The sequence below is a fragment of the Pinus tabuliformis genome, chromosome 4_2 (genome assembly GCF_031772625.1).
Source record: "Pinus tabuliformis cultivar Carrire ecotype Pingquan chromosome 4_2, CPIR1, whole genome shotgun sequence".
NCBI lineage: Eukaryota > Viridiplantae > Streptophyta > Pinopsida > Pinales > Pinaceae > Pinus > Pinus tabuliformis.
This window is the reverse complement of record NC_142304.1, coordinates 674,027,792-674,044,611: the sequence shown is the minus strand read 5'-3', so window position 1 is coordinate 674,044,611 and position 16,820 is coordinate 674,027,792. Positions and strand designations below refer to the sequence as shown.

General features: G+C 37.5%; 1 protein-coding gene across 3 annotated transcripts; it reads right to left on the bottom strand.

The window, feature by feature from the left end:
* Nucleotides 1-205: 205 nt before the first annotated feature.
* Nucleotides 206-14,832, bottom strand: LOC149171228 (ran-binding protein 1 homolog c-like). Of its 3 annotated transcripts, XR_016259014.1 has the most exons (5): nt 14,430-14,829; nt 13,536-13,636; nt 731-817; nt 545-637; nt 233-372 (listed from the first exon to the last, which is right to left on the bottom strand). XR_016259014.1 is itself a non-coding variant. In XM_089424046.1 (4 exons), exons 1-3 carry the CDS (start codon nt 14,603-14,605, stop codon nt 570-572), a joined length of 345 nt encoding a protein of 114 aa, XP_089280172.1. In that variant the 5' UTR covers nt 14,606-14,831; the 3' UTR covers nt 206-372; nt 545-569. The 3 variants fall into 3 exon arrangements, 2 of the variants coding, with proteins under 2 accessions (XP_089280172.1, XP_089280171.1); XM_089424046.1 differs by lacking the exon at nt 731-817 and having other exon boundaries at nt 206-372; nt 14,430-14,831; XM_089424045.1 differs by lacking the exons at nt 233-372; nt 545-637; nt 731-817 and having other exon boundaries at nt 13,110-13,636; nt 14,430-14,832.
* Between the last annotated feature and the right edge of the window lie 1,988 nt (nt 14,833-16,820).

Here is a 16,820-nt window from a genome sequence, read left to right as displayed (position 1 = left end):
TTCATGAATATCGTTATTCTACGATAAATTAACAACATACATAAATCAAACTCATCGTATGATTACAAAATCAAAATGTCTCATTGATATAGGGTAAATTCACAACACCCATCTCAACATAGCAATGTCATTCTACACAATAATTTCTTCATAAAAAACAATGCATGTGCATGCATAGCTACCACCACCAAGATCATCCTCATGATCATATTGACCATCCTCATTACTCTGATCCACATCATCACCAACACCGCAACTATCATCATCATCTCCTCCTTCACCACCATCATCCTCATCCTCATCCTCATCATCTCCTGATATATGTTGAACATAATTTGGATCATCATCTTGGCAATCATTACCTATAGCATTCTGACAAAAAAAATCAATATTACATGTTAGTATTAATTACAGAACGCAACGCATGTTTTTGTTATACAATGTTAACCATAAAATGAGGTAAGATATAATATCTAATAGTACTAAAAAATAAAATGAAAATATGGTTTAAAAGTATATTGGAAATCCAACTAAGATTACATACCATAGAGTCCATCCAAACAACAAATTCAACCCATCTCTTTTGCTGCAGCACCTCCTTTTCCAAATGATTTGGAGGTCTTCCATATTTTAGTTCCTATCAATCAGTAAATAGGGAGAAATTAGATAACAATGACTTTCTTCTAGTACAAAATTTATTAAAAAAATATCACATGTTTAATATACTTACAAAGGTTGTTATCAGTGCTTTTAAACCTTTCTAGCCACTACGATAAGTGACTTTTGTCTTGGTTAACCTCGCCTTGGATGCCTTGTCCTTAAACATAAACCAATTCAATTTATTTTCACACAAATACATGTCTAAGATACTTATAAGTATTAATACATTCTAAATAATGTTTAATGAAAAATTCAATACCTGAATGCTCTCATTGCCGGCTTTTCTTTGTGCATCCAACTTCTCATATGATTTTACAAGTTCTTTCCATACTTTAAAAGGTATGTCAATAGGTCTTTGTTTCAGTCTTTGATCTTGAGGCATTTTTTTAATTTTTCTTGTTTGGTTAAAAATGTTGGTTAAAAAAAACCGAACAAGTAATTCACATCAATGGCATGGGGACTCTATGGATATGTGTAAAAAAATGGCTATAAAGAAAACATCCAAAAAACATATGAGCTCTCCCTTTGATGGTCACTTGGGGCATATGGCTGGAAAGGAACAACTCCATTTTCGAAAATGAAGGACAATCCTTTCTCAAAGTCCTTCCTAATATTTGCTCCAAATGTCTTAAAATGAAAAACAAAATTCAAACGTCATCGTTAAACATCTCCCTTAAATATAACGTTGGACCATAAATTCTTCACTTTTATTGTTATCGGCTCTGGAATGATTTTTCTATATGCAATTATATAATGAAATATGTGTGCACTAATGAAAAAACATCGAGTTTCATTTTTCATAATCACAAACAATGACAAAAGAATCACACGTAACTAGCATCATTTTGGAAATTTTATATTTATTAAAAATCTTTAACATGTTTTCCTCCCATATCTCATAAAAAGGTGTGAAATTTTTTATATACTCTCCAATAAGCACTACAACAAAACCAGCGATTTGGAGGTTCTACACTAAGTTTTTCAACATTGAGCTTACTAGGGCTTGCACCACCTAGGTTATTAGTAAGAATCTCATGAGGTTTGCATAGCCATGATTATTAGAATCAAAATAGTAGGATTTGCACTAAAAAACAGTTCATAGAGCTTTCCTGCTGGGGAGAAAATCACAAGTTCAACTTCTGCAGTAGAGAGCTCGTAAGCTTTCTTCAGCAATCCACCTACGTTTGGAAAATGTAGCCTGCCTGCTGGCGATGTTCTCAATCCTCTTCCTCTGCATCTTTCCCCTCACTATTCTTGTATGTCCTCTTTCATTTTTCCCTCCAAACAAACCCTCTCAAATTGAGAAAGAAGAACAACTCACTCGATGAGAATCCGAATCCAATTATCGCTTCTAACAATAACCCAATACGATACCAGAAGTGATTACACAAAACCTCATTGACTCTTCATTTGTTTGGAAAAGAGCCAAGCATATACTTCTGACGAGGGTTTCCGTCTCAAGTCTGGCTCGCAGGACGTCGCTTAGTCAATTGCGAGAAAAATTTTCCACCTGCCTGTCACATACGGTTTGTCACACTATATATTAAAATAAGGTTGATCATACTAACAATAAGGTTGTATAGTTTAAAAGGAGGGCTCCCCTGACTGCATTTGGTTGGTTTATAGAAAAGATTGCTGGAATGTGTAATGTGAATGCTCTGCTAACTGTTTTTTAAGCATTTGGAAGTATTAAAACCCCCTAGGATAATTAATGTAAGACCTGTTAATTAATGTGTAAAGATGGCTATTGTCCTTGGGCTACCTTAGCTGTTCGTGTTTAGTGATCTGTGGTATTATGACTCCTCAAGTCACTATTAAACCATGAGAACCATGCCCAGGCATACTAGTGTGACATTGTGGATGAGAACCAAAACTAGACTCCTATAACCTCCTTTTTCATCCTTTAAATTGCAGAATTAACTGACTGTTCTAGTAATCGTTCTTGAGCACCTGAAGATGTGCACCCTAAATAATAAGAATAATACCCTGTAACATATGAATAGTCCATCCTGTGCATGTAGGATATGCACATGAGGTCCAATAAAATCACTAACCAGAATACCAGGTGTTATTAAAGCCTCTACAGGTTGATATATATGAATGTTACAGTGTGCAGGAGTATGATTCAATTCCATACGAAAATACAAAACATCTGATAGGATTTCCTTATACCTCATAGGCAAACAACCATTGTCCCTTCTATAGATGAGCAGAATAAGTGCTTGGTTCTCTACACTAAATAAAGACAAAGTATAGTAATTATTGCTGACAAAATAGGATTTAAATCGCGGTTCAATTGCTTGACATTCAGCTGGTCACATAATTGTAGAGTGCATAATCATAAGTGATGTTGAGAGCCTCATTGCTCAAAGTCTAAGGGTCTTGCGAGCCATAATCACAGCCATGTATGGCATATCTTGTGATTATGGCATTTTATGAGGTCAATTCTTGTGAAGACATTTCAGTTTATAATAAATTTTGAACCTCAACAGAGTTTTGGCAAGACCTGGCTGAGCTAGGACATCAACAACACAACTGATATGAATGACATAATCTAGCCTCAAGAGGGAGCCTCTTTTATTTCATCACTCTAACAATCTATGAAGTGGTGGAAAGCATAACAACTTCCCCTTGAATATGACACCTAAACTGAGTACAAATCCTAAATGATGCAACCCTTGGTGCATGTCTCTCAAAGTATCGATATTTCAAATGTTGAAAGCTCTTGTGCCCATTTGATATGCATTCGATTGCAGTTCCCCTGAAGAAAGAATCTTATAAAGGTGAGGCCATGGCCAATATGTTAGCCATATCCATTGGAGTTGCCATTGCTTGACAACTTTAGTGTGATCAGTCCCACCATGATTCACATGGGCTTCTACTCAACACTAGCTGTTGCTATTGTAAGAGTCTTCAAGCTCGTTGAACCCATAGTATTGATAAGTGTATTCTTTGGGTCTCTGGTTTTCAAATTCTGCCTATGTTTTCCTCTCAGTATCATTATTTCACATGCTGAAAGCTCTAATTCCCATTGCTGTGTATTTGATTGTGGTTTCCCTGAAGAAAGAAGCTTATAAAGGTGAGCCCGAGGCCAATATGTTGGCCATATCCATTGGAGTTACTATTTCAGCTTATGGGGAGGCCAAGATGAATGCATGGGAGGTGATTCTCCAGTTAAGTGCAGTTGCATGTGAGACTACCCAATTGGTTCTCATACAAATTCCACGAACATCAAAAGGGATTAAGTTGAATCCCATCACATCTTTGTTGCTCCTTGTTGCCTTGTTTTTCTCAGCACCCCCTGGGCCTTAGTAGAATACCCATTTCTAATAATCAGGGTCTCTTCCTTTGATTTGGATTACATGACATTTCTGCTTGTGCCTTGGCTCTTAATCTTGCAGTATTTCTTCTGATAGGAAAGACTTCAGCCTTGACTATGAATGTTGCTGGTCTTGTCAAGGACTGGCTGCTCATAACATAATCTTTTTCTGTAATAAATGAAAAGGTTACAGTCATAAACTTGAGTGGGTGTGGACTGGCTTTTCTGGCTGTCTGTTACTATAATCATTTGAAACTTCAAGCTCTCAAGTCCAATGACAACCAACCAAAGTACCTCAGCAGTGCAGCTGATGCCAATGATGAAGAAGAAGGTTTGATAATGACGAGTGGGAGATTCTCAATCAGAGATTCAGAACCAGTAGAGAAAAATCAAACTCAAGCTTCAGGATTAGGTATTTAGATCATTAATATTGTCTTGTGCTAGAGATTACTGTTCTTGGATTGGCTCCTCTATGCCCAGATCTATTTGCAGGGAACAGGCCAATCATTCACAGTGAAGAAGATAATGACAAGATTAGTGTATAATGATGGACAGGATGGTGCCATGGTGCCAACCTAAATCTCAAGTAAGGAGACATCTGTTCATCAATTTGTCAAGAAGCATGGCCTACAATTCAATTGCTCTAAGCCTGTCAAATAAATTGTTTCCTGTTTGTTTAGTTTGACAAAAGCAACATTGAAGAAGAACGTATTTTCACTTGCACTAGGATTTGTAATTTTGTATATAATTGGACTTAAGAAAAGGATTGTTAAACATGTAAATCATAGATTGTGGAGGAGTTCTTTATGTCCAACCTTTATACCATGCAACCACAACCACTAGACATCTCATCTATCAAATCATAGACTAGGCAACCCATCAAAGGGAACAACAAAGTGAAGAAGAACCAACGACACATTTGATCAGCCACAAAAACAAATTTCCAAATATGAGAAGGTATTTATGATGCAGGAAACATGGCCCGCCCCTGCATACCAGCTGCGTTTTCATATCGAGTCACTAAAACACAACTAAAATGCTCTTGAAACACATTTCAATTCATATGAAATGTATTTTCACATGGGAAACGCATTTCAATTCATATGAAACATATTTCACATGAGAAACGCATTTCAATTCATATGAAACATATTTCACATGGGAAATGCATTTCAACATCTGTACAATGTGTTTCTAAATGAAATTTGTTTGATTTTGCCTTGATTTAAATGTTGGGAACAACATTTTTTTGTTTTAATAACTAATTAGAGGATAATTATGAATTCATGAGACTTTTAGAAACTTCATACACTAGAAATATTTATTTAAGACTGGGTTTCACTCTCAATTTGTGTTAAAATGATGGCAATTAATGGTAATGTTAAAGTCTTAAAGTAAAACCTTTACTTAAATTTTTAACATTACCATTCATTGTCTTGAGATGTTTAAAAGCGGTTCCCATCTCCTCTAACTTCATATCGAGAAAGTAGAACTTCATATCCCATTCAAAATTCAACAGAGTTAACATTTTTCGAGATTTCAGGATTGGCAATTAATCAAAAGCACCAAGTGCTTTATGTACCTCAATGTTAGTGATATTGCTTATTTGACTACTCTATCATTGCCTTAGCAAAACTGTACCCTTCCCTCAAACAAAAAATCAATGATTGGGCACACTAAGCTTTTCATACCATATTTTAAAGTTTGGATTACGTAGTTTCATCATGTTAAAATCGGCAACTAGGGCCAAACTCCACATGGGTCATCTTATTTATGACAACTGATATTTTTCTTGGATTCCTCTCTCCGAGAGGTGTAGGAGTGATCTAAAGATCATCTGATTCTGACATGTACAAATGAAGTTATGAATTTACTTTGATTATGGACAAATTGTCAAGGTCGGCCAACAAACTTATGTAGGCTCAGAAGCCCAACAATCACGTCTATTCATCCTCAACGTTTGCTATAAATACATGATGCCTTAGCCTCATTTGGATACACTCATCTTCACACTTCTCTCTCTCTCTCTCCTCGTTCATTGGGTACAGATTTCTAGGCATCTCTCTCTCCACACGTCTGAAATTTCAGGAAAGCAAAATTTCAAGAGGCCGAAATTTCAAGAGACCGAATTTCTGGACAGTTTGACCAAGCGTTGACCAACATGAGTTGACCTCCTTTGACTACGTTTTGTGGGGGCTATCTCTATTTGGGCAAGCCGCATTTCTAGGCACAGAAATTGAGGCCAAACATTGACTTTGACCAACGTTGACTGCAGCTAGGGCTAACCACAGGTTGGTTGTTTGACCAAATTTGACTGCGCTGATTTTGGGTTCTTTTGAGGGTTGATTCATCTTGTTGTTTGGAGGCCGAAGTTGACTGAAGTTGACCAATTTATGAGGGTCAAATCTGCCCTGTTGACCAGCAATGACTTTTCTGGTTAGGTCTCTTTTGCCGCTGTCATTAATTATCAGATCTGTAAATTGTAATATCTCTCTCTCTCTCTCTGTTGAATTATTGAAGAATATAAGAAGAATTGATCAAGAGTTTCCCCACATTGGGGTTAAGTGATGGTGGAATATTGCTTGTCATTTATGTTTGTCATGTAAATGTTCTTGCTCATTTATTCATAATGATTTCTTTCCACATTTCAATATATATATATATATATCTATATCTATATCTATATATATATATATATATATATATATATATATATATATATATATATATATATATATATATATATATATATATATATATATATATATATATATATAAGTGTGGAAAATAGTAGTGAGTAAGGTCTTCTTTGAATTGTGACTTAGTCAAAGAGACCACAAGCAATCCTATCTTTGACATGCACGAGTTCCTAAAAGTTAGGTCAAGTTCCTAAAAATTAGGATGAGTTCATAAAACAGTTTAACTCGTGCGTATAGTTGGAGGCTCAATTGTTTGTCTCCTAGTGCGAATTATATTTGGAAAAGGACAAGCAAGTGAGCTTCAGTATCTAAATTGAGGCAGGATGAGTTACATGACTCAGTTAGACTCGGTTAACTAGTCAATCACAAGACCGAGATTCAAAAATAAACTTGCTATATATACCTTATGTGAATTGCTTGTAAGAAGGACGAAGGCACAAAATTGAATCATTGTTTTGTGAGCACAAGGTTGTGAGACAAGACAATAGAGAACACGAGTTTTGTGTGTGAGCTAGCAGAGCTAGGAAGAGTGTGAAGGAGAGGCCTATACGCAGAGTTTTGGCACAGAAAATCCTTGTTGGTGTATGCAGGAATTAGGAGTAATTCCTAGAAGATAGGGCCACTATTGCGCTAGGAAATAAGAGGCTTCCAACGAAAGGAAATAGGGGCAAGCCAACGCAAAGATTTAGGAGCTAGGGACAGGGTTGTTGCAAGCAGGTTTCAGTTAAGTGTCAATAGAAAGAACAGTGTTGTTCTCTAGTGAAACAATTTGCCTTGTATTAATTCTATTTGCTCAACTTTCTCAATAAAATTCTATAGCTAGCAGAGGGTTTTCCTAGTACGGTTCCCTACAAAAATCCTGTCTTGGTGTTACAAATTAGTTTCAAAATTGTTTACTACAGCAGTTGCAAGATTTTTAAGGAAATTCTACATGGTATCGGAGCAAGGAACAGAATAAATACCAACACAAGTTGATTGGCACATCCTAGTGCAACATCATAAGGAGAATCTCCCTGAAATAGTCATAGCCCAAAGGAGCCTAGCAAAGTGGAGAAGAGGATTGGTTTTGGTTCGTTTTTCTTGTAACTAATTAGGCCAAGTTAGGCAGGAGCAAGTAGCTTGCAAGAGGAGCATTTTGGGTAGTCTTTTTGTGCATTATTTGTGGTGCAAACAACTTGCAAAACAGACCAAGTTTTTTATGTGTTGTTACAGGAGAGATTAAGCCCTAGTTTAGGGCTGGTCTATGTTCTTAAGGAGCTGGAACAACAATATATAAGAGGACAAGAGCTAACGCATAGAAGAGGAACCTGTGGAGAAATGTTTGCAAAGTTTTGAGGCAACAAACTATGGGTTGACGTAGGTGCAAGATGCCCTAATCAGAGGGTCGAAAACTTCAGGTAATTGCACAGGGGTGTGACCTAGAGAAGCAGAAGAAGTCTCTATTGGTTAAGGTATGTTGAATGTTATTCTCAAGTTGATGTTCTACTAAGTGGATGAGGTCCCATTGGACAATTGTGTGGGCAGCTTAAGTGTACAGGTTGGAGGGTTGTTAGAAGTTGCCCTATTGTGCCCTAAGTACAGCCTCTTGTGAAGGACTACTAAGCTATTAGTGGGCAGGTGTTGGAGAGCTCTCTGGGAAAGCAGGACGGCGTACCAAGGTTTGAGAGCAGATAACTGTTTAGAGGGAGCATCAAACTTCGTTTCATGGAAAGGGAGGATCATGATAGTTTTGAAGGATAATGGGGTGGGAGAATTTGTGAAGCAGGCTATACCACCACTACAAGATCCCCAACAGTTGACCCGGCATACTAAGAATGATATCAAGGCAAGGACGATTATTCTAGAAGGGGTCAGAGATCATATATTTCCTCATATCCATGAGAAGAAGACAGCTTATGAGATGTTCAAAACTATTTTAGATCTATATCAGAGTACCAGCGATACCAAGAAGCTTGCTCTTAAGGAGAAGCTAAGGAGTATCTAGGTGAACAAGGATGAGTCCATTGTCACGTATTTGTCAAAATTCACTCATGAGTATACCAGAGCATGACCTTGTGAGTTTTGCTCTTCTACGACTTCACAAGTCTTGGTATGGGTTCCAGGATGTTGTCAATGACAGAGATAATTTTCCTAGTTGGGAAATGCTATTGACTGACTACGTTCAGGAAGATATCCGAAGAAGGACCAAAAATGGTAGATCGATGAAGACAGAGGACAAGGAGAAATTTTCCATAACAAGCAAGAGTAGCAAGACCAAGGGCACGGAGGGCCAAGGAGTGGTCGAGTCTAGTCAAAAGGGCAAGTAAAAGGATCTAAGAAAGGTCAAGTGCTTCCATTGCCATGAGTTTGGACACTATGCCACTAAGTGTCCTAAGTGAAAGAACGAGTCCAGTGAGGATCATGTAGCTACATCAACAAAGCTAGATGCATTTTTTGCCCAGTTCGAGAAATATTTATCATTGATTGCTTGCATGCCAAGCTCAGCAGACAGCAGTGTATGGTATATTGATTCGGTAGCATCCTTCCACATGACATCCTTCCACATGACCAAAAAAAAAGAAAAATTTTAGACACCTGAAGGAGAAGGACGTGTAGTTTCAAATCGAGAGGAATTGGTACTCTCAGTTTTCAGAGGGAGTCAAGTAATCCCCTCCATCTCAGAGATGTCTTTTATGTTCCAAGATTAAAGCAGAATCTTGTTTGGATAACTACCCTTGAGGACAAGGATTATGATGTCATTTTCAGCAAAGGTAAGGCTTACCTCCAGCACTTAGCTTTTGGATGTAAGAAGCAGATAGGTGTGAGGATGAAAAATCACTACAAGTTCTAGGTAGAGACAAGTGCAACCTTGAGCAGCAAGGCAAGGAGAGCTCAGAGTAGAGAATTGATGGTTGAGGAGAGCAAAACCCAAAGGGAGTCCTTAGAGCAAGAGCAGATTAGAGTACCTAAGAAAAGCTACTCAAGAGTCAAGATGGAGCCTCAGCCAATATGTCTGTTTAAGTCTAAGGAGCCCTTAGAGCAAGAGCAGATTAGAGTACCTGAGAAGAAGCTACTCAAGATGGAGCCTCAGCCAATATCTCAGTTTAAGTCTAAGGAGTCCTTAGAGCAAGAGCAGATTAGAGTACCTGAGAAGAAGCTACTCAAGATGAAGCCTCAGCCAGTATCTCAATTTGAGTATAAGCTAGTTGGCAGTTGGGCCAACCAACAAGATGATGAGGAGCATAGCCGAAGGCGAGTCGAGGCAGCGACTCAAGCAATGACTCCCAGCATAGGGAGAGTTTGAGCCAAGTGGGCAAAGGATTTGTTTAAGGGAGATCAAGGGAGAGTTGGATCTTCCAATATCACCTTCAACCAAAGGAAGCAGCCACAAAGGTACACAGGGTGCATGGCCCTTATGACTGAAGTGATAGACTCGCAGAGCATGGTGGGAAAGAAAAGGTCTTATCAGGTTCCGCAAAAGAAGGCAAAGTCTTCTAGTTCAGCGGAAGAAGCTGCAACAACGGAGAACGTGGTAGTATTGGAGATAGATCCAAGTGGACGAGGTTCTTCCAAAAGCACCTTTCTCGCTAAGAGGGAATGTTGAAAATAGAAGCGAGTAAGGTCTTCTTTGACTTGTTCCTTAGTCAAAGAGACCACAAGCACTCATGTCTTTAGCATGCATGAGTTCCTAAAAGTTAGGACGAGTTCCTAAAAATTAGGTCGAGTTCATGAAGCAGTTTAACTCATGTGTATAGTTGGAGGCTCAGTTGTTTGTCTCCTAGTGCGAGTTATCTTTGGCAAAGGACAAGCAAGTGAGCTTCAGTTTCTAAATTGAGGCAAGACGAATTACATGAGTCAGTTAGACTCAGTTAACTAGTCAATCACAAGACCGAGTTCAAAAAATAAACTTGCCAAATTTAGTTGATGTGAATTGCTTATAAGGAGGACGAAGGCACAAAAATGGATCACTATTTTGTGAGCACAACATTGTGTTGAGAATATAGTACCAAGGAAGTGTTTCCTAGGAATTTATCCTTTTGGCCTAGGAATACACATTAATATCCTTTTCTCTAAGTGACATTATGTGTTTATTAATGTCAAGGAGCTAAAGAAGCTTTTATGAGTTGTGTACCTTGTAATTCTAATTTATTAAAGTCACATGGGTTATTAAAGTGACTTTGTGTAAAGTACTAAGTCCACTTTATGTTAATAAGGTAACCTTTATATTTTAAAACTCACTTTATGAGCGACAAAGTGACCATGGTACTAAAACATTAAAAGGTTAAGTGAGGGGTCATCATGAGAAAGGGGTCTAATGGGAGCTTGATCTCAACTATAGATCTCATTAGCTGAGATTTAATCTCAGCCCTTGATCTTTAGCCTTTAGGGTTAGGTTTCCCTCTCAAAAGAAAAACAGAAGTTAAAGGAAATGAATGATTCTTCATTATTCTTCTCAAAGGAAAGAGGAGGGTGTAGGGAAGCTTGAGAGGAGATCGAGACAGCTAAAGGAGGAGGCTGTGTTCCAAGGTGAACTCAAATCAGAGCAGAACGCAACCATGTTGTGGAGCTTGCATTTGGAGGCAGCAAGGAAGAGCTCCTTCATTCAATCCTCTTGAGAACTATTGAGGAGAGGAAAGGAGATAGGAGGAAGAGAATTTTTGTGAAGAAATTCTACAGCAAGAACTAGGAACAAGACCACAGTTAATCAAATCCCTAGAAGGCCGAGTTAAAGCTAAAAAGGGAGCACGAAATTTTGGAAGACTGTCACAGCCAGTGGTTGCACACAGGTCAAAGGCTTATTAGGAGTCAAGTTTGGTTACTCCTCACCGTAGGCAAGTGTTTTAGCAGCATATTTCTCTGCCAGCGTATTTATGTGGGACACAGTGAGATTCTTGGGCCAAGACCAGCAAAAATCTCAAGCCTGGTTTTAGTGGTATATCAATGATATTTAGAGAGTTGTTTTGGAGTGTATTTGCTCAAATTCCAGGGAGGTTAAACGCTGATAAAAAAACCTGTGCATATTTGCTGTGATGAACCCGAGTTTCAAGGAACCTGTGACTGTCAGTGTGGCTTGAATTCCTAAGAAGAAGGAGCATTTCAGAGGACTGTAATTTCAACATGAACATTTGTTGAAGACAGTTCAGAACTCAGTTTGAGAATGGGATTTCAGTGATGCTTCGTCAAAGAAACAAAATAAAATCCTCCTAGAAGAACTGGTTTTCCCCGCTGCGGGGTTTTTCTAGGATCATGTTGACCAAAAACAGTGTAAAATTCATGTGTGTGCTTGCCTTATTTTTTCTCTTATCAGCTGAAAGTGAAATGTAGAGTACCTCTATGTTGTTTCAAGTTAAATGCAGAAAATGATAAAATGATGTGTATATCAGTCATATGCTATTGATGGGTTTTGGGCATTAAACCTTGCAAGAATTTGAAACTGGGTGGGCTACAGCATGAGCAGACATTAATTTTTTACAGGTTGTGAGACCAAACAATAGAGTGCGAGTTTTGTGTGTGAGCTGGCAGAGCTAGGAAGAGCGTGAAGGAGAGGCCTCTGCACAGAGTTTTGGCAGAGAAAATCCATGCTAGTGTGCGCTAGAAATCAGGAGTAATTCCTAGAAGATAGGGCCACTATTGCACTAGAAAATAGAGGCTTCCAGCACAAGGAAACAGGGGCAGGCCAGCACAAGGATTTAGGAGCTAAGGACAGGGTTGTTGCAAGCAGTTTTCAGCTAAGTGTCAGCAGAAAGAACAACCTTGTTCTGTAGTGAAACAGTTTTCCTTGTAATTAATTTTATTTGCTCAACTTTGTCAATAAAAATCTACAGCTAGCAGAGGGTTTTCCATGTAGGGTTCCATAGAAAAATCCTGTGTTATTGTATTGTATGAATGTGTTTTTAACTCTTTTTTATTCCGCTGCAAAAGAGTAGAGAAACTCTGTGTCTTGGTGTCACAAATTAGTTTCAGAATTGTTCACTACAGCAGTTGCAGAATTTTCAAAGAAATTCTACAAAAAGGTGCTAATGGTTCCCTATAACGCTAAATCTGGGCACATTGCTCCATCATGATAAGAGGAAGCTGGTTCAAAAGAAAAAAGTCTGGAAGTAAGGTTGCCCTCAGGTGCAAAATCATATTATAGCAAAGCAAGAGGTTACAAAATAAGAAAACTCAACCAAGTGAGACTATCAGATAAAGCATGAAAGGAAACTGTTTGAGGAAACTGATCGGCCCGATGTTCTTGCGCAATGTTAATTTTCTCTGTTTTGTTTTGCTTCCACCAAGTAAATACATGTAAGTGAGCGTTTATGATATCACAATATAGCCAGCATTGTTTCTCATATTCTACTCAGAAGCACCTTACAATCCTAGTTTCAGGATATGTGCATTAATTTAAAAATAAAATCAAAAAAATCCTTTGCAAACGACAAAAGCATTACCTCTTTGAAGAAGTGTCTAAAGAACAAATTAAACATAACTGCAATTCATCAAACGCAACTTTGTCTTGAAAAATGTGTCTTCGGGTACAGATTATCTTGTCTAGAATTACCATTAATTGTTGTCGACCAGAGAAATATCTGCCTCCGATCCATTCATCTGCACCTCAAGATAGCTATTTTGATTGCAATGCTGTTGTTTATAGCCCTTTGGAGGAAACTTTGGAATTTTGTGAAGTAAAGACAAATATGATAATGTGCATTGTTTTATTTGGTCAAATGAACCTATCTCCGTTAGATACGAAACATTATACATTTTGAATGTTATATTGGAAAAGTCTAACATGTTATTTCTATTCTATGCTTGCTGATATAAGAGCAATAAGCCCTCATAATCCTGACTCAAAAGAACAGAGAAAACAGAAATTTGTGAAAAGACTGAAATACCATGCCACAAATGCACCACTGTGATTGCCAAGAAATGCATCCAGATCTCTCTTTGCCTGATCCTGTTGCTTTCCATGACAGACAAGTACAGCAACATACTCCTGCAAGTGGAAATTCAATCCCATTTATCAGTTCATCAAGCTTCATCCCCACTATTCCGATGGAAAGACAAAAAGCATGACTGGATGAAGGAAAGTGTATTTAATTTAAAATAGAAAGGGAGCTTATATTGCTTGTGTATATGATCAACGCTCGCTGAAAGAATGACAAACCCTCAATTCTAAACCCTAAGATAAACCTAAAGCTCCCGTGGTTTGAATTCAGAACTTGTTGTTTCCGGAATTCCCTGTTTTTCCGATTACAGAACATTGCGAAGGAGTTCAACAGTATTGAGAGCAGAAAAGACAAAGCAAACTTGATGATTCAGTATGTGTTCATATCTCAGGAAGTTCCATAAAGGTACTATCAATATTCGGGTAAATTTTCTCTGGTGTTCAGAATTTCATGCAATATCTTGCGAAGAATCCAAAATATAACGAATTCGCCATCAAAGCGCATCAAATCCCACCAAAAATACACAGAAAAGCAAAACCCTAATTACCCGATAAAACAAACCATAGCCCGCTAAATGCATCTACCATAGAGTTTCTTCAGCACCCCATTGAAATGACAAATCTGATCATCATCAACAGGCGAACAAAACATCGAGAACCCGATAAAAACAGATCTTACTAAAAAGGAGAAAAATTAGAAGTAAATAACTGCCCAAATGCATCTTCCTTATAGTCAAGGTCCCATTTATGTGCACAGGAAAAGGGCCACCGAAGAGGCCATGAAAACAACTTTCAACTGAGAAAACAAAATCATGAAATAGCCATGGATTAAGAAATTTACATGTCAAGAAGGACATCCTCCTCTTCTTCGCCCGTGGTGACAGTAACCTCCTCAAGCTTAACAATGGGTGCAACCTGAGCTCCAGTGTCCTCTTCCTTTCCGGCATCATCCTCGTTCTCTCTCGAATCGTCATCTACTGCCCGTGTAAGAACAGGATCCTCCTGAGTTCCAGCCATCCCAATACCAGATAGTGCACAGAGGGAGGGCTCGAATGAAATCGATGGATCCAAAATATGCCAGAAACTCGCCCAATATCAGACACGAATGCGAAACCCCGAGGATTTTGGACAAAGGATTTAACTGTGCAAAAATGCTTTGAAGGCAAAGGGCAAAGAGGTCGACGGAGAGAAAACACTCTATATAAGGGTTTTTGAGGTCGATGGAGAGAAAACACTCTATATAAGGGTTTTGAAGAGGGAAGGCCGGTAGCTGTTAAAGATTGAGAGTAAAAGTAGCATCGTTAAAGATAATATAATAAATTATTACAGGGATGGTTGGGGGGTTTCAAAGGGAGAGAAGGCCATGGAATAACCCCTAAATCATCTCCAACATGAGAGGCCTACTTCATTCATGTTGTCATGTTGGGACCAGAGGTTGTTGTGCGTTTTTTGTTTTCGCAATTTTGAACTCTTTCCTCGGTGATATATTATTGTGTTTATTGTAATAATAATGGGATGGGGTTGAGGGGTTTGTAAATGAGATAAATATGGAAAAGTAATTAGAAATATTGGTTTTAAATTATTATAATAAGTATTGTTGTGGTTGATCCATGATAAGTTGTAGGGTAGTTGGTTTGTATGGGGTTTAGTTGTTACGAGGTCTTAAGTTCAAATTTCATGGGGAGGGGTTGAGAATGGAAGTCATTTTGGGGGCATCAAAACTATTCTAAGGGGCATCTTCCACTGAGCTTTACACAATCCTCGATGTTGAGGATGAAAATAATATGAATATGCCAAGCTCACTCTACAACCTAGTATGGTTACAGCCATGTTTGTCCATCATTCCAAGGGGCATCTTCCACTGAGCTTTACACAATCCTCAATGTTGAGGATGAAAATAATATGAATATGCCAAGCTCACTCTACAGCCTAGTATGGTTACAACGATGTTTGTCCATCATCAAAGTTGAAATTTTGCTAGTGTCGGCCAAAATAAATTTAAAAAAAAAAATAAAAAAAAAAAAATACAAAACATTTAAATAATGTTTGCTCATAAAAAATAATTGCCAATGAAGAAATTGGATCCCTCTCCGCTCATATTATATCTATATTTAAGATGGGTCTATGCTAGTGGATAACACAAAAATCACAAAGTGAAGAAGAGTTTAATTTCAAGTCAAAGCAAAACTTTGGGACTAGCGCAATTCATCTAACTTCTATTGAAATGCGGTATTTATACGTGTAATGTGATCTATATATATATATATATATATATATATATATATATATATATATATATATATATATATATATATATATATATATATATATAGATGTGTAATTGCTATTATGTTGTTAAATGGTTGTTTAATTAATGTTGGTTATTCGATGGCAAGATGGTTTTGTAACTCTTAATGATGTAATTGTTCATCTTCTTGGTTGTAGTGTGCCATGTTGTTGACATACAAATATTGTAATGGAGCCAAAAAATAATGACAGTAAAGCATAGTAGGAAGTTATAAGTTTATCCTCCTGGAAAAGCAAAATTGTGGAGTTAAAGAACCACTTCTAGGAAATCAATTTCCATCACATCCATAGGGAGCTAAATACAACTGTAGATTCTCTCTAAAAAAGAATTATTTGTCTGGAGACAGGTTACATATATTATGATGAATTAGTTGGCAACCCAGTTCAAAGTTCTCATTCGATGCCCATATACTAATATGGATCAGCTTTAAGTCAAATTTTCAATTAGTTATCAACTAGCTTACTATAAATTTCAAGTGAGTCTACATTCAGCTTTCAATTAGCCTCAAATACAATGTCTTTCTTTTTCTCTTGACAGGGGCCTCTTCATGGTTGTATAATACACTTTCGGGAATTTTTTGTTACAGGCTAATGTCATTTCTAGTCACTGTCTTTGTTTTTCTCATAGTAGGGCCCTCTTCGTGGTTGTATAATACACTTTCTACAATTTTTGGTTGCATGCTATTGTCATTTCTAGTCAGTCTTATAATTTGCAGAAGAAAAAAAATTGTAAAACCCTGGTTTTACGACAACTTCTTTTTCTCTTCTTCTGGGTCGTGATGCCTTGTCTTCTGGCAACCCATTGTAATGACAGAAGTTACAATCTTTTTGTCAATGTTTGTGCTTTTTTTCTTCCTCGTGAATAACAAAAGGGTCCTTTTTTTCTATAGTAATAAGAAGAAGAAGAATAAGAAGAAAGATATTG